This window comes from Vespa velutina, chromosome 1 (assembly GCF_912470025.1).
Source record: "Vespa velutina chromosome 1, iVesVel2.1, whole genome shotgun sequence".
NCBI lineage: Eukaryota > Metazoa > Arthropoda > Insecta > Hymenoptera > Vespidae > Vespa > Vespa velutina.
This window is the reverse complement of record NC_062188.1, coordinates 14,272,247-14,294,060: the sequence shown is the minus strand read 5'-3', so window position 1 is coordinate 14,294,060 and position 21,814 is coordinate 14,272,247. Positions and strand designations below refer to the sequence as shown.

The 21,814-nt window shown below is 31.7% G+C and overlaps 1 protein-coding gene across 3 annotated transcripts in view; it reads right to left on the bottom strand.

Annotated features, from left to right (window-relative positions):
- Positions 1–16,078: 16,078 nt before the first annotated feature.
- The window catches only part of LOC124956443 (E3 ubiquitin-protein ligase TRIM9), a 101,662-nt gene continuing 95,926 nt past the window's right edge, over positions 16,079–21,814 (bottom strand). For 2 of the 3 annotated variants that reach the window (XM_047512258.1, XM_047512267.1), the window contains 2 exons: positions 20,609–20,839; positions 16,079–20,061 (listed from right to left, as the gene is read on the bottom strand). In XM_047512258.1, coding sequence (XP_047368214.1) covers positions 19,733–20,061; positions 20,609–20,839 — 560 coding nt within the window. In that variant the 3' untranslated portion in view covers positions 16,079–19,732. Of the gene's footprint in view, positions 20,087–20,608; positions 20,840–21,814 lie in introns of all 3 variants that reach the window. The other variant, XM_047512275.1, reaches the window with a different exon arrangement.

Below are 21,814 nucleotides of genomic sequence, written 5' to 3'. Positions count from 1 at the left end.
AGAGAGGGAGGAGGGGAGGAGTGAGAGAAGAAAATTGTAGAATTGTTTACACTAGAAATGCATTGATTAAGTAATTCATGATTGTGATCTGTGATCCGATTTTTCTGTTCTGTTTATATACGGATGGTGCGACGGTAGCGTGCTTTGTACGGATCCACTGACTGGGTTTTATTTCCACGACAGAATTTGAAATCCTGCCGTGGAAAAAACTTTTATTTCGTAAATACCAGAGATTCTTGATTTTTCGATTGACAAATCGTATCTTAAATAAATTTTTACACTTTTCCAAACAATTGACGATAGAGCCCAGTCTGTGGAAAAATGTTTATTTTTTTACACTGCGAATCAATAGAAAGTAATATACGATCTGAACTAATGCGAATGCTATATATATATATTATTTCGAAAAAAAAAGAACAAAAATGTTTTCTTAAGTCTTAACTGTCCGTTATGCTTTACAGAGTAATATACTAGTAATATATATTTTTAATCGAAAATTAAATTGTTCCGTTGATATATTTAAGTGCACTTGCAATTATTTTAATAGATCCTTCAAGACACCTCTTTTCAATATTACTTTTATATCTATTTATTAAAAGGAAGTAAAAATCTTTTAAAGTATGTGTCTGAAAAGATATAAAAGAAAATATAACATTTTACGAGATGAAAAGTTTTGTTAGAATAAAAGAATATTCTTATAATGATTATTCAAATAATAGAGATTTTATCGTGAACAATAAATGTAATATAGATTATCTTCACCGACCACCATAAATCTTTTTATATTTGCTTCACGAGTTGTCAGTTTCGATGTTGCTCACATTTTCTGCGGTATGGTGAAAGTTTGTTTCTTTAAAATTTCAAACAAATCATTGAATCCTGTCGTTTTTACGTAATTAATAATAATTAGACGCATCGTTTCGTCGTCATCCTTGGCAAATTCACGTCGAAGAAAGAATAAAAGAAGAAGAAAAAGAAAATAAAATATAAGTGAATTGATAGTACGGTTATACGAAAAGCCGATATTCATCAGCATGATGGCTTTTACTTAATACTTCGCTGACTCCTGTTGTAACCAGCTTCTATATATCTCCTATCAATTATCCTCTCCACACTCTACGCTCTCTACAGTCTTATTAACGGAGAAATACTCTTATATACTTACAATATATATATATATATATATATATATATATATATATATATGCGTGTATTAGTGAATGTACTAGAGAGAGAAAGAAGATAGAAAGAAGAGACCAAAACTTGACTTTGTATGTTGTGTGTCCTAAGAACGTGAAAAATTTAACGTTGAAAAAGTAGTCGAGAGTCATGCTTGGGTTCCGTAGACTACACGAATTTTTCTGGCACAGCGAAAACCCGATATTCATCAGCCTGATGGCTTTTACTTAACGCCTCGCACTGCGAAACAACAAGCCCTATAAAGGTTCTCTTACCATCTCTCTCTCTCTCTCTCTTTCTTTTTCCTTCGATCCCTGAACACGTACAAGGTACTACGTGGCTTTCGTTTTATCTTTTTTTCTCCCAAACCACCTTAATAATCGTACGCGTCTCGAATTAATTTTACCACCGCTTGTATTTTCTTTCTTCCTCTTCTTCTTTTTATTTTTATTCTTTTGGATAATTTGATCCTAACGATATCGGTAGAAACAATAGTCTCATTATAGCTTAATTGAGTCTATATTATTGATCGGCGAAAGACTAAATAGGTCAGTAGGTACGATTATTCGATAGATATGTAGATATGTATTAAAATGTATGCAAGTAATCGAGATTGGTATCGATCCTTTTTTTCTGATCACTTTTTTCTTTTATTTTCTCTTAATTACATATGCTTTACTTACTTATATTTATGTTATTATTATTTTATATACATTAAATGAATCATTCTTATTTTATCCAACATAAATGTTTAGTTGTTAAACTTTCTCTCTCTCTCTCTCTCTCTCTCTCTCATATATTGTTAATATTAGCATCAATATAAAAGCATGTTAGTATGCCGAATATCAACTCTTTTAAAGGATTAAAAGTAATGGCTACCAGAAAAGCCAATGGCTCAGTTATTTACGTTTGTACCAAGAAAAATTACAAATGTCATGTGACTCAAGCGTAGTAAATGGCGTAAGAAAATAAAGAGAGAAGGACGAATTTTCACAAAAGGATAGAAAAGGGATATTACGTCCATCTCTGTCGTCGGATTCAGCTTTTACTTAACGTCTAAAAGACGTTATGATAGGACCTTCTTGCAAACCTTTTATTGGACCTTTTTAGTTTCTTTACAAGACTGCCGTTGAAAGTTCAAGACGAAGAAATATTCTCAGAGATGTGTTTTCTCCGAGGTTTTTACCAGCATGAAAATCTTATCCTTCAGACGTTATCTTCAAAACACGATACATGAATTGGTATGGAATTAATATAATAAATTTTTAAAAATTATTCGAGAAATATGAGAATAAATTATTAATAACGATTCAATGATCCATATATATTATTATTTTAAGAAAAAGAATATTAATGATAATTGTTCTAATAAAAATTTCTATGAACTTTTCGCAACGATCAAATATCAAATACTACCAACTATATAATTTTCTACCTAATTGGCGATAACCTGTCTGAGACATATAAATAACAGCTCGTTAAATCATTCGAACGAGTAAAACCTTTTCGTTCTTTAACACACATACCTACATGATTTACCCATATAGGATACAACATATAGATATAAATCGTAATGTTGTTGGTTCGAATAAATAGATAATAAATTAAACAACGTACGTAATCAATCCAGCGAATCGATCGACCAACATCAAACAAGAAAGAAAGAGAAAAAAGTAAAAGAGAAAGAAAGAGATAGAGAGAGAGAGAGAGAGAGAGAGAGAGAGAGAGAGAGAGAGAGAGAGAGAGAGAGAGAGAGAGAGATAATAGATCATGACTTTTAAATCGAGCCGAGTAAAGAAGAAGGACGAAAACGCGTTCACAAGACACGCATAACGCCGCTTATTTATCTGGTTGTGTTCGTACTATCGCGTTAATTGGCTGGCGCCAAGAGAACGGCACGTTTGGAATGGCGCCGATCGACTTCTCTTTCGAAATTCACGTTTGGTAAACGACGCGATGACTGCATTCGTGAAAGCGGAATCGAACTGGTCGACGTTTATGTACAACACGCTCGTTCGTTTGTTGGTTCGGTTTATAAAGCTCGTGTTGCCTCCTCTATCCTCTCTTTTCTCTTTCTCCTCGTCGTCCTTCTCTTTCAACTCCCTTTTCCTCTCTTTGTCGTTTCTACGATCGGTTGCCTCGGTAAGCCACGAATCCACTTTCATGAACTGCTTGGACAGCCACGAACGATAAATCAGATCACGCGAACAGGACTCGCGTTCCTTCGATCGAGATCGAACGATCGACGTTGGAATGTGTCTACGATTCCGAGATATTCGATTCTACGATTATTTACAGATATTTTATGTTCAATATAAAGAATTAGTTATCTTTTATTATCTGTTATAAATATATAATAGCTGTAGTGTATTCATTATAAAAGTGGTTACGTATAATAAAAAAAATATTTCTCCTTTATTAATTTATTCCTCCCGAGCTATACAATTTTGTTTCTTGAAGATGCATTGTGTTGAATATAAACAATTAACTATCTTTTATTATCTATATAAATATATATATATATATAGTATCTATATTTATTATACAAATGATTATACCTACATAAGAATGTACATATATGTATTATAATGGACATACGAACATATACATTTATGCACATATATATGTTTTTGAATTAAAAAAAAATATGTACATTATATTATAGTACGTAAGTATAATAAATTTTTTGCAATGATTTTTTATTGTAATAATAAAAAGTAACTAAAAATGCATGAACTAATGATAACTTCTTAAAAGATATAAAAACCAAAGTGATTGTATGAAACGAAAAAAAGTGAAAAAAGGAAAGAAAGAAAAAATTCAGGAATATTCCATGCGAAAGGGATGATATTGGTAAATGAGAGAGAAAGAGAGATAAGCTGCAGGCGGTATAAACGGAAAGGCCAGGGATCAATTCATTGGTTGGCTATAACGCTTTAACGATGAATTATCACCGTCTTCGTGTTAATAATGATCGTACGCTCTCATTACCGGGGTCGTTACTTCCATTATCGCCTTTATATAAACATTTTAGCAAATTGCTCATAGCGAGACCACAGAGAGGAAAGATATAGAGGAAGAGAGAGAGAGAGGGAGAGGGAGAGAGAGAGAGAGAAGGAGAGACAGAGACAAGGAAGAAAGAAAAATATAGGGATAATAAAAACGTGCATCGAAAGCGAGCACGGTTTTCATAAAACACCGGCTGCAAGGACGATAAATCAGATTATACGAAACGTTCTGCACGCGGATCGAGTTGAATGCTCCTGCAGAAGGCACTGTGAGATGTATGTAGAAGTATGTACTTATGTAAATAGGTATGATCGTGACCAACAAAAAAAAAAATGCTATATCATAAAAAACTGAACGAAATTATGAAATAGTGTTCCTTCGACGTTAATCTTACCCTCTTTTATCAGACAAATTTCTTTTCGATTAGTTTTCAAAGCTTATCTATTCTTATAATATATAATATGTGTATAATTAGATGTAAATATTGGATTAATGACTTATACGATCAATCATCAAGTCATTTAATATATACATAATATTAATTTTGTTTATAAATCGTGCAATTTATTATTCGTAATTCTCTTAAAGATAGTAGTAGTACTTACTGACGTATAGTCAGACATATGGCAACTATTTGATCACAAAAATAACTTTTTATTGATAAAAAAAATCTTTGATTTATTCAGGACGTTTGAAACTAAGTACTCATAACGATAATGTAATAAATTATTTAACCTCGAAGAATTATAAGAGAAAAGGATAAAAATAAAAAATCCTAGTACCAATCATCTTTTCTTACATAGCTATCATATTCGTGTTAAATCAAGCGTCGAGGGCATTCTCTTGATTTTATCTCGGCATCGGTATGAAATATTATATCGAAGATGGGACCGAGTCCTTGTACTCACGGTGGGAATTCTGCATGTGGCAGATAATTTAATACGAACTTAATATCTTCCCTCACCAGTGGAACAGTGACAACGAATTAAATTTGGATTAGGGAGTAAATTAAATATCGATCGTACGCGATAGTTTGCGGTTCGATGAACTCGCATCTTCCGAAACGAAATGTTGCATGTAGGTTAACGCGTTTGTCGATTCTAATAAACCGTTCTATTATTTCATCTTTAACGAATCGAAAGTGGCGTGTTCATCGATCATTTATAAACTAGTCTAGACAGGATAATTCCGTTCGATATTTTACGTTGATGGCAAGAATAATCATAATTATCTTTTCCTTCTTATTCTTCTAAATATTGTAGAATCTATGAGATATATCTAATTGTCTTGTTAGACATACATTTTCGATCAGCAAAGCTGACATTCGACATGTCTCTCAACATAGGAATTTCATTAACTCTAATGTTCCTAATGAAGATGGCGATGCCAACGTTAGCTCAACAACTCTGTCTCAGGTGCATCAATAATGCACTAATGCATCTCCATTAATAATCCATTAATGTTGCAAACGGACTTGAAATTATCGTAATGTTGCTCTTTGCTCTAATATAGCTCCTTACAATTGCAGTTTTATATTCTTTTCGTAAAATATACGAATTACTATATTGAAAATATTTTCAATAAGTTTTGTATGTATGTATGTGCGTGTGTGTATGTGTGTGTGTGTATGTGTGTGTGTGTGTTGAAAAGAGTTTTAATACTTTAGTTACATATATATATATATATATATATATATATATATATATATGTTGAAAGGCAATTGTAGATAACAAGATTTCATAGAAAAATCTTTTTTAATCTCATCGATTAAATTTTTATAAATATAAAGTCCAATGCAACTATCAAACAAACTATCGAACACAGTGAAGTTATCAAACGCACGAAAAGAGATTGCTTATTCTGGAATAAATATTAAAAAACTCCATCAAACTTCTTTTTATTTTGGAAAATAATCAACTTTCTCATGTTTTCCAGTTATCCAGTCTTCAGACAGTGTGCCTTAAGGGTCTATTACGTTATCACTAATTACCTTCGGGAATAAATTTAATAATGTTATCGCAATAATGCACTGATGTATCGAATTAACTTTTCCGTTTATTACTCTCCGATTTCTACTTTTTGTTCTCTCTATATTACGACAGTTATTATTATTATTATTATTACTACAGAAAAAAAAATAATACCAGTAATGATAATGTAAACGTTTCGTATAAATATTAATATCAATGAGAGAGAGAGAGAGAGAGAGAGAGAGAGAGAGAGAGAAAAAGAGAGAGAAAAAGAGAGAGATATATGATTTCATATAGTAATATAAAAAAGAAATGTTTACTCATTACATTGTAGATACATATATCTGTGTTTCTCTCTCTCTCTCTCTCTCTCTCCCTCTCTTTCTCCCTTTTCCTCTCCTTCTCCTTCTCTTCTCCTCTTTCCCTTATTCCTCTTCGATATGTGCGTAATACCGAGTCATATAAAAGTGGATTTCGATACACGTGGATATCGAGACTCATTCTCCAGCCTGTCTCACAGTACCGTATCCTTCTATACTATACTTTCAGAAAGTAGGAGAGAGATAGAAAGAATTTGTCCAGTGTTTTCGCGAAGCAAAACGAGCGGAGGTGAGTGGGAGAGGGAGATGAAAAAGGTGGTTGAAGTCGGCTGAACTCTTCCCTTGGTCGATACTCGCTGTCTCGACCGGAATACTTTTTCTTCGTTAACTTTGTTATTGAAAGGAAAGAAACACACGAAACAATAACGGATGATGCGACGACGACAAGAAAGAAATATTGAGACAAATGAAGGACGTATCATTCATTAGATTAAAAAGAAATTGATTGATAAAAAATAAAGAATGATTCGATGACAGAAACTGTCTTTGAAATTAAATCAAAATCATATTTCGATATAATATGATTGATACGAGAAACATTGTGATTCTCTAAGAAAAATACAATGACAAATTAATATTATGCTTATATATACATATTATATTATTGCTATAACATTTTGTATGACTGTTAAAGAGCACAGCTGCGCAAAAAATGTTTGAACAAACATGAATAATTAAATAAAATACAAAAACAAAATTAATTGATAAATTCATTGGTTGTCAAATATTTAGAGAAAAATTGAATTATAATTACACAATTTGTTAAACTATCCAAGAGCCATAAATCGTTGAAATATGGATGAAAAGCTACACTGTCGATACTTCTTGAATACGTATTGGTCTTCTCTATAGTTTTTATAAGGTTTAAAATATCGATTTCCATTAAAAACAAATTGCTATGACTTCCATATCTTGAGTTGTTATGATTTCCATCACAGAACTCTTTATGAAATAGCTGTAGTACATATTGCATTTTCCCTTTAAAACCTAACAAGTTTTATTTGCAGCATTTGTTTTTATAGGATCAGAGATATTTGATTATATAATTTGAAATGAGACATCCTGTATATATATAGTATAGATTAACAAAGATTAACAAATATTTACAAAGTTGAGATATAGAGAATTTTTAAATTATAGTCTCTCTTTTCTCTCTTAATTTAGTTTGATATCTTTTATCAGCTAACAAGAGAAAAATAGAGAAAAAAGATATATATATATATATATATACAGAGAAAGAGAGGGAGAGAGAGAAAGGTAGCAACATAAAATAGGAAGGAAAATAAGCATATAAGAGAGAGAAGGAAGAAGAAGAAGAAAAGGGCTGAGGTGGTCGACTCCAATTACGACGTTTAGAGGAGGCACGCGGGCTTTATAAAGGACAGAACAGCTCTCGCAGCTTTCCTTATCCCAAGGGCATTCTTGATTTTCAGATAGAAGAAGAAGGAAAGAAAAGCAAAAGAAGGGAAGAACGGATAGTAGGTAAAAAGAGAGAGTACGATTGAGATTTCCACATTGTGATCTTGTGGTAGAGAGGGTCTCGTTAAATTTTCCTATTCGCATATTATACATTCGCATTGTACGTGAGAGTTATTCTCTTTTCTACTCATTTATTTGTCAAGAGTAAATGAGATGTGTTTAGTATTTCCCTTTTCCGAAATGCCATCCTGAAGTTCTAATAAATATTATAAAACATTAATTGATAGCTTATTTATCTGTATTATATATATATATATATATATATATATTTGTCATTTTTATAATTAGATTTTTCGATTGTTAAGATATATTTGTTATTTAATTGTAATTATATTTTATATCAAACTGATTTGCAAGGATCGAAAAGAATTCGTTAAAAATTCTAATTTGTAATGAGTCAAACAAACTTATGGTTTAGATTTTGCAAATAAGAAACTTTGACAACATAAAATCAATTCTTATCCGCCATACTCCCTTCAACACGTACACTTCCTTTTTGTCAGGCTTTCGACTTCGCCGCGAGTCATCGCGTAGTTAGATGGGTAGTAAAATAATGTCGTGGTTCCTCATTAGCGAGGCATCATGCCGGGTCACGTAATACCTCTTTTGAAGAGCGGTTTCATCAAACAAGCGAACGAATAATTAAACGAATAATTATATGTACATCTTCTCGAATCTACTTTTGTTTTTTTTTTTTTTTTTTTTTTTTTTTATCTCTGTCCTTTGTACTGAGTTATCATGTATTATTTAAAAGAAGATTTTATCATGAAACAACGATCAATGAATTTCTTACGTATTAAATATTTTTCATGTATTATTTAACATATAAAAAAATATTATACATGATATTTCATATTATTTTATATTTCCATGTGTTCCTTTTCCTTCTGTAAAAATAAAAAACATTAATGAAGAGAAATATTAAAATATTTTTCAGGAATAATACAAATGATATTTTAAACGAAAAATATTATTCAATGCCTTTAACGACAAATATCAATAGAATTTTTTATTAAAACACAAAATTATGAAAATTCTTTAGATGAACATTAAAAACGAAAATATTCGTTTCAACATTTTCAAATAAATTGTTTTCAAATTACATACCTTCAACGTTGGATACCATTCTATCGTCGCCAGGATATTGTTACGCTTTCATACAAACGAGTGTTCGTTTTCATTTCCTTTTCTCTCTTCTTCTCTTTCTCATTCTCTTCCTTCCTTTCTCCCTTTCATTCCCTTTAGCATCTGCCTCTGAATGAATTTTCGGTCATGTAGATGGACAGAAACGATAACAAAAATCGTGCCAAGAGTGACGGAAGATAGAACACGTTTATATTATTCGTGCATCAGTTTCAATCATCATTGCTTTTATCTCGAATATATACGTATTTATATTATATCAAGTACAAATGTACAAAATACAAACATAGTGGGTAGATTATCAGAAAAATGATGAGGTTTAATTCTACGATGTTTATATAAATTTAACAATATATACATACATACACATACACACACACACACATATATATATATATATATAGAGGAGAGAGAGAGAGAGAGAGAGAGAGAGAAAAAGAGAAAGAGAAAGAGACGCAATATATGTATATATGTATATAGAAAACAATAGTAGTCTAGTGAGCGGACAAATGGCTCGAACAGAGCGCCGTGCAATCGAATGCCACTTCAGTAATGAACTTACAGGGAAACATGTTGATTAACTGGAACAGGACAGCAACCTTCCTACAAGCTAACACGCCTAGAGCGCTTTGTACCTTTCTCTCTCTCTCTCTCTCTCTCTATTTGCCTTCGGATATATATAATTACTATATGCGATTGCGTAGAAACTGTTCCTCAATATCACGAAAAAGATTATAAAGTGTTTTGCTTTGTAAAAAATTTCTTGTAAAATTTGGATATTTTTGGTGGTTTTATGTTACATTATAAATGATTAAAATCTTTCGTATTAAAATTATATTATCAACTTAGTAATACAATTTATTTTATGGTTTTATTCATGATAAAAATTATTGATATGGCTGTACTTAAATGTACACGAGCGAGAATAGCTCGACCATTCCGATGTCACGTATATGCACATACTTTGGTACACGTCGATTTTATGCTGTCCATACTTAAGATCGCACGTACGCAAGTACCTATACATATATACATACATACGTATATACATACGAGAGAGCATGTCCAAGATTTTTCTCCTTTTTCTTCGACGTACACGAGAGAACTTTATCGGCGAGTGAAGCAAGTTTCTCTTGTTCTACCGTAAGAGGCTTTCAAATGCAGAAACTTTAAGTCGACGGTCGTCTCGGTCGTCCACTTTACGTTCGATACGATTAATATTACGTGTCTAGGAACTCCTATTTAAGAATAAAACTCCTGTACAAAACACAGTTTTATACTCCTGTATAAAACTGTGATAACATTAAAATAAAGTAATGGATAAACTTTAATAATATTTATGTACCAGCAATTAAAACTTTAATTATCGAAATAACAACAATAGTCTTAATAGTTATACTTTATATTCGTACTAATTAAAAATATTATCTTTTAATTACGTCAAACGTTTTGCACTAACTATTTATATAAAATTAAATTTTAACAATTTAATCTTGATTGATAGTTTAGCTTTTTATATCGAGACAAATTTTGTAAACACCTATTGTATTTATCAAGCGAGTATTTTTTTTGTCAAAAAGTATTGGTTGATGATCGGTTCGATTAATCGATCTCACTGTAAATCGCATGCTTGACGCATCAAGCTGATAATTTTGAAGATCACCGTGATCGGTAACACGGGGAATCAGCGATTATACAATCTAGTGCGTAACGAGAGCAATCCGGAGGCCGCCCTCGGAAATTTAATTGAAAGCGCGTGTTACCACTTTTCCACGGGATTTAAACGGGATTTTAACGTGATAACTAGGACTATCGATTCTCGATAATTATTTTACACGTTTTATCCTAATATCGAACTTGAAAATTTCCTATAAAGATCTATAATCGTTATTCTCATGAGTGTAACGACGCGTAGTAATAATAATAATAATAATAATAATAATAATAATAATAATAATAATAATAATAATAATAATAATAATAATAATAATAACAGTTATCTACTGAAGAAGAGATATTTTTCGTAAGGATGAGACTTCGAAAGTAGATGCGACGACACTAGGAATTTCTTATTAGACTTTCAACGTACATTTCCTTGGCAGAGAAATTGGATTTCCGTGAGGTCTTCCATTTTGATTCTCGTACGAACTTTTTCCTGATGTTACGTTTTATTTAATTTCCTTTATACACTACCATTATTACTATTATTATCATTATTACAATCATTATATTATTACGTAAATGTTATTGTTATAATCTTCGTGTTATAATTACAATCAGTTCAAGTTTTTTTCTTGTTCATTTTTTCCAATTAAAAGTAAAAAATACAAATCTCCAACATATAATTGCAAACTAGGAATAATAATTAATACTATAACAATGTTCGTGGGAAACTTCAGAATAGTTATTTTCTGAATTGATTCTATATTTTTTCTTGCTATTTTTGTGACCATTGAAAATACATATCAAATTTCTAATCATGTGATTTAATCAATATCAAATTTATAATCACGTGACTTAATCAAAAAATATAGAACGATCAAATTTGTTAAAGGCGTTATAACGAAGGTTAGTTTAATGAAAATAATCGGGTTAATTAAGAGGTGAGTTTAATTAGGAAATAACGTTCCGAAAACTGGCTGGTTTCGATTTAACCGTGATATTCTAAATGCATGTGAAAAGGGTTTCGGGGTCGACCGGACGAGGCTGTACGAGAGTTTAGTCTAATCGTTCAGTCTTCTGTATGCTTATCCAAACGGAGAGCACGTAATCGTAATTGGCCCGCATGACCACGATTTAAATACAAACGACAGTACTTGGTGGGAACTGTTGTAATAGTAATATCCTTTTGTTGAAGTATCAATTAAAATTTACCTGTTAAAAGCATTCTCTTTTTATTTTTATTTACTAAAAGTCTTAGAAAAATTGACAATATTAAAATGATGTCTCTTAAAATTGAGCAAAGAATTATGTCATCGAAATTAAAATATTACAAAATAATACCAAATAACGTTTTTCTTTATATCTATATAATATGATAAAAAAAAAAGAGGTTAAAAGATTATTTAAACTAACGAAATAAAAAATCTATTCCAATAAAAGAATTTTTGTTGAATTTTTTAGTTCTCCCAATTATGCATATAATTGTAATATTTCATATTTATTATAAAATAACGATGGCTAAGACTGATAATTAAAAAGAGTGGTCCACTTTTTAGTAGTGAAAATTTTAATAAACTTATAGTTTGAGAGTGCTTTGCGAACATACTTCCGATGAAACTAACTTAGAATTGATATGGTTGAAGAGGATGGTTAAAGTCAAGCATGAAAAAGGAAAACTACGGATGCTGTCGAGTACTAATAACACTAACGAAGTGCCCTTAATAGGGTGGAGCGAACATCTAACACCATGACATGCATTCTTCACGGCTGCTGTTCAAAAGCTAATGCTGTTCTACTTTGGATGAAGAGAGAGAGAGAGAAAGAGAGAGAGAGAGAGAGAGAGAGAGAGAGAGAAAATGCTTCGGTCTAGTCCACTCGAAATTTTATGAATCCTAGTCCTTTCTGTACACGATACTAAAAACTTTTTTATTTGCTTGGATAATGTATTAAATTATTAACATAAGAGTGTACACTCTTCTACGAACAAAATGACTAACTTTTTTCTAAAGATACGAGAATATATTCATTTTATATAAAGAAAATATCTTAATATTTTTATTCTTTTATTTCATTAAATTTAATTTTAAATTTATCTCATTTTAAATTTATTATTATTTTAAATTCATGAAGATTATTTGTTGATACGTTGATAGCATTTATAAAATATAACGTATTCTATTAAAAAATTCTACAGCTTGATATATTTCATAATAGTAAACTTACGTATACATATTAACTCAACAAATATTTATACTTAAATGAAACTTCGACTTTTATCTATTATAAGTACAATACAAAAGAATATTTACTAATTCTTATATAAACGATATAACGTAAATTGTATATTTACTCATCACTTTTATATGTGTATCGATAGTAATATGTTTTTATCTATTTAATTCTAACATTATTTATGATCTTATAGATTGAGTGAACCGTTTAACGTGAAAGAAAAAAAATTCAATGTTTGTTTGTTTGTTTGTTTTTTTATGTTTTTTTTTTTTTATATTATACGAAGATTAAAAAATAAATTAGTTTATTTCTTTTAATTCACTGTCGTTGAGAAATAGAAAGCCGGCGTGCAATCCACTCTCCCTACTGGCCATCTTCGCTAATTCCTGCAAAACTACGCTTAAGCCTGGCTTTAAGCGTTCTTCGTAATGAACATTGTTTACCAACAAATTAGTCGCTAGCTCCAACGTGAAGGATTTCCCGGACGAACTTGAAATCCGTACTTGTAGCCTGGGGGAGGCAATGCATTTGAGAAACTTTCGCTACGCTCAAGCATCTAAATTATTTAAGGGAACTTTGGCTTAATATTGAAACTGAAATTTTAGTATGACCTACCAGAAGGAAGAGCAGAGAAAGGAAGAGGATTTTCTCGAAGCTTTCAAAAATTTCAAACCATTAGAGTTTTGCTGATGCAGAGAAAGAAAATGAAGTTTTTGTTGAAATTAGGCAACTGATATTTCGAATTAGCATAAATTACGTTAGTATAAAGTTTATTTCTTCGTAAAAACTCATTAGAATTTGTTTCGTTGTTAAAAAAAAATATTATTAAGTACTATTATTAATTACTTACATGATTTATAATAAATATAGCGTAAATTTTAAATGAACTATAATAATTAAATAATTATTACATAAATGATATAAAATTGAAAATAATTAAAATACATTTGATAAGATTTTAACATCATAATAATATGCATTCAATTAAATCGTCTATTTTTAATATTTATTATAAACCTTAAGAATGATATTCTTTCCTTATGCTCGTTAAAGAACACGTTTTGTTATCGCATAATGGCTCCTTAATGTCTTAACGTACTCATAGAACATCGAAGGCATCAATGTCGATAAACTTGCTTGAATGATGGCATCACTCATCTTTGTCATATCCTTTCTCGACATTGGCAAAAATTATATGAGTATGCTTTTAATAAAAGCTACTATGCGAGCTAAAAGTGAACGACCTATAAAATATTTTATAAGGACTTTCCGTCGTAAAATGTTTAATAACTCATCTGGATATAGAGACGTTAAAACATATAGGTTTTAATTTAATCCTAATCAATATGTATAGAAATTTAATATTCAATCACTTAATGAAATATATCGATATTTTTTAAATGACATAAATCTGAATATGAATTAAAAAATCAAATCGTGTTTTAATTCCAATTTGAAAGTATCACCCCTCTTGCCTCGTTCAAAGCTTCCTATTGAAAGAAAAAAAAATTAATCCTATATTTACAATACTAGTATTAGCACACAAATGGCATTTTATTACTCCCACATTGAATTGCTTTCATCTTAATTTAATCAAAGTGAACGTTAAACAACATTATTCCAGCTTAGCCACAATGAATTCAAGCGTACTGTCTTAAAAGCAAGCGGTAGCTTCATTTTCTTAAAAGAGGGAGAGAGAGAGAAAAAGAGAGAGAGAGAGAGAGAGAGAGAGAGAGAGAGAGAGAGGAATCGAACGTGTACTTTATCCGTGGTAACTCATCTTTTTTTTTCTTTCTTCATCTCCTCTCCTTTTCTTGTTCCTTTTTAATGGACTCGTCAATTGGGGTGGCACGTACGACGATACGATCGGACGACCCTCCTACAGGCTGCTTTACGCTTCAAGAAGCACTCGTGAGTACCGAAAAAGCCCATTCGCTTAATCTCATGCCCTAAGGGTAAATAAGAAATCGCATTCGGTGAAAGACGTGGTAGTACTGTTGGGGATTGAATTTCTCGTCCAGCATCGTCCATCTTTATTCAACTCATCCTCGTCTTCTTCCTGTCCGCTTTTCAACTCATCGCTCATCGCAATTCCAGCTATTACTACATGGAAATCGCGAAAGAGGCCACGAAACGATTTATGACGTTTTAACAGATGTTCCTTTCTCTCTTTTTTTCTTTTTTTCTTTCTTGTACTCTCTCTCTCTCTCTCTCTTTTTCTCTCTTTTTATCTTTTTCTCTTTTTTCATCTCTATTTGCCGTTTTTTCTCGGTACTCCTTTCGAAGGCAAAGAAGCGGAAACGCTACGGATCCTCGACGTTCCTATACCGATCCAGTGCTTTTAAGCTCTTGGCGATATCGACGTTCATAAATTTTGCTTGGAGCTTCGTCGAGAGCGTATTTCATCTTACCAATATCCCTATGGAATATCTGCTCTCGATTCATGACGTTTTTCAATCGATATCGATTTGTGCTGCTATGGTTGTTGAAATGAAATTCATTACTCGAGAATTTATTTTCTACATCTTAATTATCTTCGTTGATGTTATAAAAAAATTTTGAATTCTTATTATTTCTTTTTTTTTTTTTTTCTTAAATTTTTTTGTTTAACACTCTATACTTGGTTTATTTAATAAAATCGTATAAATTATTTCGTATTTTTTATCTGAATGGAAAATCTGAAATTTGTTGAATATATCTGATATTTTTTTGTTTTTTTTTTTTTTTAATATATCCAGACTATCGAGTTTAATCAACACACTTTCAAGTTAAACGAGCCTGGCTTCGAACGTGACAAGTCAAGCGAGCGTTCTCGACGTAAATCACGCGCGCAACATTGTCGCTTGACGTCCATGCGTCATTAGACATGCACCTATATGCAGAGAGCAAATGCCACGAGGATATGTATATACATACATAGGTACATGTATACATATATACGCATACGGCTTATGTATATAATGTGATGTGCCACCCTAGAGAATAATCCCTTGTCCTATGTATGTCAAATCGTCTTTCAGTTAGGTTAGATTATCTTCGATCTTACGTACACGATCGTCTTGTGTATATTTCTGATATCGATTATTATTTTGATTAAATAAATATCATTTTATTCGAAAGTAAAGTAATAAAAAAAAATACTTATCCTTTTGTAAAATCCTTCTTCTGGCGATGATACATTTTCTTTTCCCACAAGGTTGCTATCGTTTTATAGATCTCCGTATGTTTCTGTGATATCGATATCGCAGTTGAAAGAATACTTTTATATTTTTAGAATGAAAAATAGAACGATTACCAAAGAATAAATCAATAGTTTCAATCGGAAAACGATTTTTGATATTGACAAGACCCGTATTAGAATAGGAAGTAATCCATGTTCCTGACCGCTGCTTTTAGGTATTACGTTATCGTTTGAATATATACTGAAGAAAAATTTTTGAACTTAAAATTTGTAACTATATGTTACTTTTTATATTTACATGTACCGATCATTAACATCGAAATTCTACATTAATTTAAAAGATGTTTATATGCTCCTTATAAAAGTTTTAATAATTGTTCGATTAATTGCTTTCAAGCAAGTATGTACATTGAATCAATAATAATTGTTATTTGTTATATTGCAAATTATTAGATTGATCAGCATCGAAATTTTCAGTACTTTATATCTATAAAATATATAATATAATATATATTGTTTGTATATAATAATTAGATTGGTCAATAAGTAATCTCGGAATTATCAGTAAAATATTAGTGTTATTTATTTAAATATAAAACACTGAAAATTCCAACATTGCTTATTGATTAACGCAATAATAATCTAGATAGATATATCGATGTTTCAATAATTATTATTTTTTAATATCAATACCTGCTTTTTAATATCTTTCTCTTTTTTCTTCTTCGAAACATTTTGCCTTACTACGTTGAGAATTTCTATTTTTAGAATAAACTATGCAATCTTTATAATATCTCTAGGATCTTTGTTCTGTGAGAACATTAAAAAAAAAAAAAAAAAAAAAAAAAAGAAAAAGAAAAAAGAAAAAAGGAAAAAGAAAAGAAAGTAACTTCTGATTTTCAGTCTTTTTAACGAGAGATTCTTTAGTCAATAAACTTGATATTTCTGCAAAAGAGAAGCTCGTAGAAACAAAAAGAAAGAGAAAGAGAGAGAGAGAGAGAGAGAGAGAGAGAAAGGGAGAGAGAGAGAGAGAGAAAAAGGGAGAGAGAGAGAGAGAGAGAGAGAAAGAAGAGGGAGAAAGAAAGAAAGATTCAGTATCGTTAAGAAAGTAAGACCTGTTCGTACTAATTGCGCTGAGTAAAAGCGAACCGTTCGTCATAAATCAAATCTCTTTCTCTTTCTCTCTCTTTCTCTCTTTCTTTTTTTCTTTCTTTCTTTCATCCCTCTTCACCCCTCTTCACCCCAAGAATTCGAGGTATACGATTTTGCAAGCAGCTGTGATATCATCGAAAAGGAAACTTCTCCCTACAATTCTCTCTCTCTCTCTCTCTCTCTCTCTCTCTCTCTCTCTCTCTCTTTCTCTCTTTCTCTTTGTCTTTCTCTTTCTCTATATTCTCCTCTCTGGTATAGTCCAGAACTTCAACAGCCGACGTCGGTGAAACCGATGGCGAGAACTTTTGGAAGGGTTCAGGAAGCGACTTAGGGCTTCGCAAAGGGTTGAAAGAAAGAAAGAGAGAAGAATCTGGAAACTAAGAAAGGGTTGAAAGCATGATGCATATACATTCGAGTTTGTATTCGCTTCGAGATGCTCTCTATCTTTATCTCTATCTCTCTATTTTTCTCTTTCTCTTTTTGTCTTTCTCTCTCTCTCTCTCTCTCTCTCTCTCTCTCTCTCTCTATCTCTCTATCTCTCTCTCTTTCTCTCTCTATATCGATGTTTCTTATGTTTCATTCCTTGTTATTTTTTTTATTTCTTTTTTTTTCTGCATTTTATTGGTCGAATACAGTCGAAAACGTTACAATTCTTTTTTTTTTTTCCTCTTTTCATCGGCTATATAATCGATGCTTTTTTATATACATCTATATACAATGCTCCCTTATCAAAGACGCATGAAACACGAATGTATTTTTCTCTTGAAAAATCGTTAAAACGTTCGAATTCCGTGATCGATACGCTTCTTATTTCCGTCCTTAGACATTGATATACAAATTGATAAAAAAAAAGGATATATAGGAAAGGGACAACACGTGATTGAAGCCGATTGCAACGAATGTTGAAAGTTTCTTATTGATCTTTCGTATGATTTTCTTTTCTTTTTTTTTCTTTAAATGTTTATACTCCGCTTCGTAGAGTACTTATATTTCTTTAATTATATCATTTTATATCGAAAACATTCATTAAATCATGTGAATACGTTGAATGCCATATTGATTTTATATAAATATATAGAGATATGTATGTATAACGTCTAATTCTTTTTTCTTTTTTTTTTTCTTTTTTTTTTTTTCTTTTTTTTCTTTTTAATTTTGTTTATGGAAATAAAAACACTGGAAAATGTATTATCATCTTTTTCAGACTACACACATTTTAATCTTTTTATTATTACATTCTCGGAAATGTCTGAAAATCGGATAGACAATTATCACTTACGGTACTCAACGTGTTAAAAATGCGTTAAAAAAGCATGATCGATTGTTTTATATCCTAAATGTTCTTCTCTTCGTTCCTGGTTTCCTTCGAAATCGAGAGGGTAGCTTTAAAGTGATAAAAGATTTAAGTCAAGTCGAAAGCTTTTTTGTTTTTTTTTTTTTGGTTTCTTCTTTTTTTTTTTTTAGCTTTTTTTTCCTTTTTGTTTTTTATCGGACCATCTAAAAACTCGAATTTCCATGGCTCAGCGAATCATTGTAGATGTTTCATCGATTTTACGAACGCATGATATATCGTTTCATTGAAAATGACGACAAGAATGCAACGATGAGGCAGGGACGATGTGAATCCTATAGGGAGACTAGAAAACGTATAACTCGCATCTTTATTCGTAAGCTGAGAAAGTTTTTGCTATTCTTCTTTCTCTCTTCTTTCGAAATACGCTCTATCATATATTTTTATTGAGCTTAAACGTCTATACATACCATTACATTTATAAATCGTCTCGATATGGATAAAGTTAGGACCCGGGTAGAAAAATCGTCGAACGTTTCGCGATTAATAATTTCGAAATTCGACGTGTCAAACTCGTGTACATTTGACAATCCTCGGAAAAAGTCGTGACTTCGTTTGCTCCCAGGTCCGAAGATAAAAGTTACGCGCTGTATTGTTTCTTTCCTCCCTACCATTTTTGATCCGTCGAGAGAAAATCTGACGCACGTACTCGATATAAAAAATAAAAAAAGAAAAAAGAAAAGAGAAGAAAAAAAAAAGAAAAGATAATAAGAGAACATTGATCTTGAAGAAGAACACATCGAAGGTCCGAAAAAGTTTTCGCGCGATTTCTCTTCCGAGAGAAATAACGTAGCGAGTCAAGTTGAATCCTCCGAGGAATCATTTCGGTTTATCAGCCACAGTTAGCTTCGCAGAAGCTTTCTTCGATGATACTCTCGAGCGTTTGGACCTGTGTAGAACCATCCGAATCCTTGGTGCCACGCTCAAAGATGTTATAAGGAACGGCCGAAGCCATTTCTTGGAACAAGCTCTTCTTCAGAACATTTAGGTACCCCTAGCTTTGGACGATATCGCCAAGGTAATCGTCGTGAGGTGCCAGTAAATGTCGAGGTACGTCCAAAGCAGTGTGTAAAGTGACTGTGACACCACGATTAAGACTGACGGCTGGATAGAAGACACCATAGAGATCACGAAAAGCCACACCACCTTGGGCTTGATCGTTTACGAAGAAACGTAATGTATGGGTAGTATCCAGGTCCAAGAGAACACCTACAGTCGAGCCTTGTTGCACACCACCCTCCGTTCTCTGAGCGTGACCACCACCATGCATGAACCAGGATCGTTGACGGTCTATGTACATGCTCCAGCCCTTGTCGTCTTTACCTGTGAACACCACAAATCGATGCTCCTATGTGTGGAATTTCGAATCGGTTACTGATCAGACAATATCGATCGTTGATCGTGTTCTATTTATATACGTATACTCAGTGAGTTCAATTAAATGTTTGCTGTCTGGCTGAAAATTCGGAATATAGCAAATTTAATGAACAAGTTGAACGATTCAATGATCATATGTCCTGATCAATAAAATAGGATATAAACGTTTGAAGATGAAGATTATTGAAGAATTTTATTTATTTATCTTCATTATTATGTTTTACGTTTTATATCATTCACTCTGTTCAAAATTATTTTTAGAATTTCCTTTTATAGGATGAATCATATATATCGAATTAAAATATCTCGTTAAGATTATATAAATAATATAATATGACGAAATTCACATCTTTGTAAACTATGTGAGAAAGATAAATTATTTCAAGTTTTTCAACGATAAAAATTTCTAAAATTTTCAGACAATTTACATGGTTAAATTTATTCTATTAAAAGAAAGAATACTATACGGGTAATCTTGTAATGATGAGCTTACCAAGCATTTGATCACGTACGACGTCAGCTCTAGCGATGCCGAAGGCAGGATCGGTGTCACTGTGATATCGATCGATGGTCAGCTCCCAGTAATGTACGCCTCTAGAAAATCCAACGCTAGAGAGAACCACACGATGCTCGTAACCCTCGCAGGATGCGCTCATTGCGTCCTCGGAAATCGAAACTTCCTGCGGTATCCCAGTAGCACCGGTAGCCCACGAGAACCACGCCACTGTTTCAATTGAATTTTGTTATCTTTCGATCATACTGTTATATTTTCTTCTTTTTTTTTTTTCTTTTTCTTTTTTACTAGCATTCCTTTTTTTTAGACAAACTTTTAAACAACATTCTCTCTTCTCCTTTTAAACATTTTTCTTACGCTTTAAAATTAATTGAATTTTTAATCGTTTAATATTAGATTTATAATAACATCTAAGACAATGTTTATTTACATCAAAAATAATCATTTTTAAAGATATCTAATCGTTACTAATAGAACGCATACTTAATCGTTCGATTTCAACAAACCCGCATACAGGTGCACTTTGGACACGTTAAAATCTATCATTCTAAAGAGGACTAGCAATTCTCATAGAGCATTATGCTAACACTTCGAATCGTTAAGTATGAAGGGTACCGTATGCGGGTAAGCTTTTGCGGTAATATTCCAATAAAATATCCTTTTTTTTTTCTTTCATTCGTTTTCTTCTTTACATTTACAATGTAAAAAATTCTAGCCAAACTTTGAAGCAAAAATCAAACAAAAAGAAAAATGTTTTACGTAACGATTTGAAAGAAATAGGAAAAAAAGAATAAAAATGAAAAAAGAAAAAATACTTAATCTCGGATAAAATTAATCTAACGATAGTCCCGAGTACGATCAGAAAAAGCTTTATCATTGTGAAACAACAAAAAAGTTATTTTTAGTAAGATACACAATACAAAGAGAAAAAGAGAGAGAGAGAGAGAGAGAGAGAAAGAGAGAGAGAGAGAGAGAGAAAATAAAAGAAGCAGACACGCGACTTCGTTTCCGTGCGTAAAAGTGTAGACATAAAACGACAGATTAATATCGGATCTGTCATCGGCAATACATGGGCTCTCTCCGATCATTTGATCTACTCGTTGAAAACACGTCAGTCCGAGCTGCCAATTTCAATCGTTCATCTTCCACTCGATACCAACGTCGATTTTCCACTCGAATCCTTGC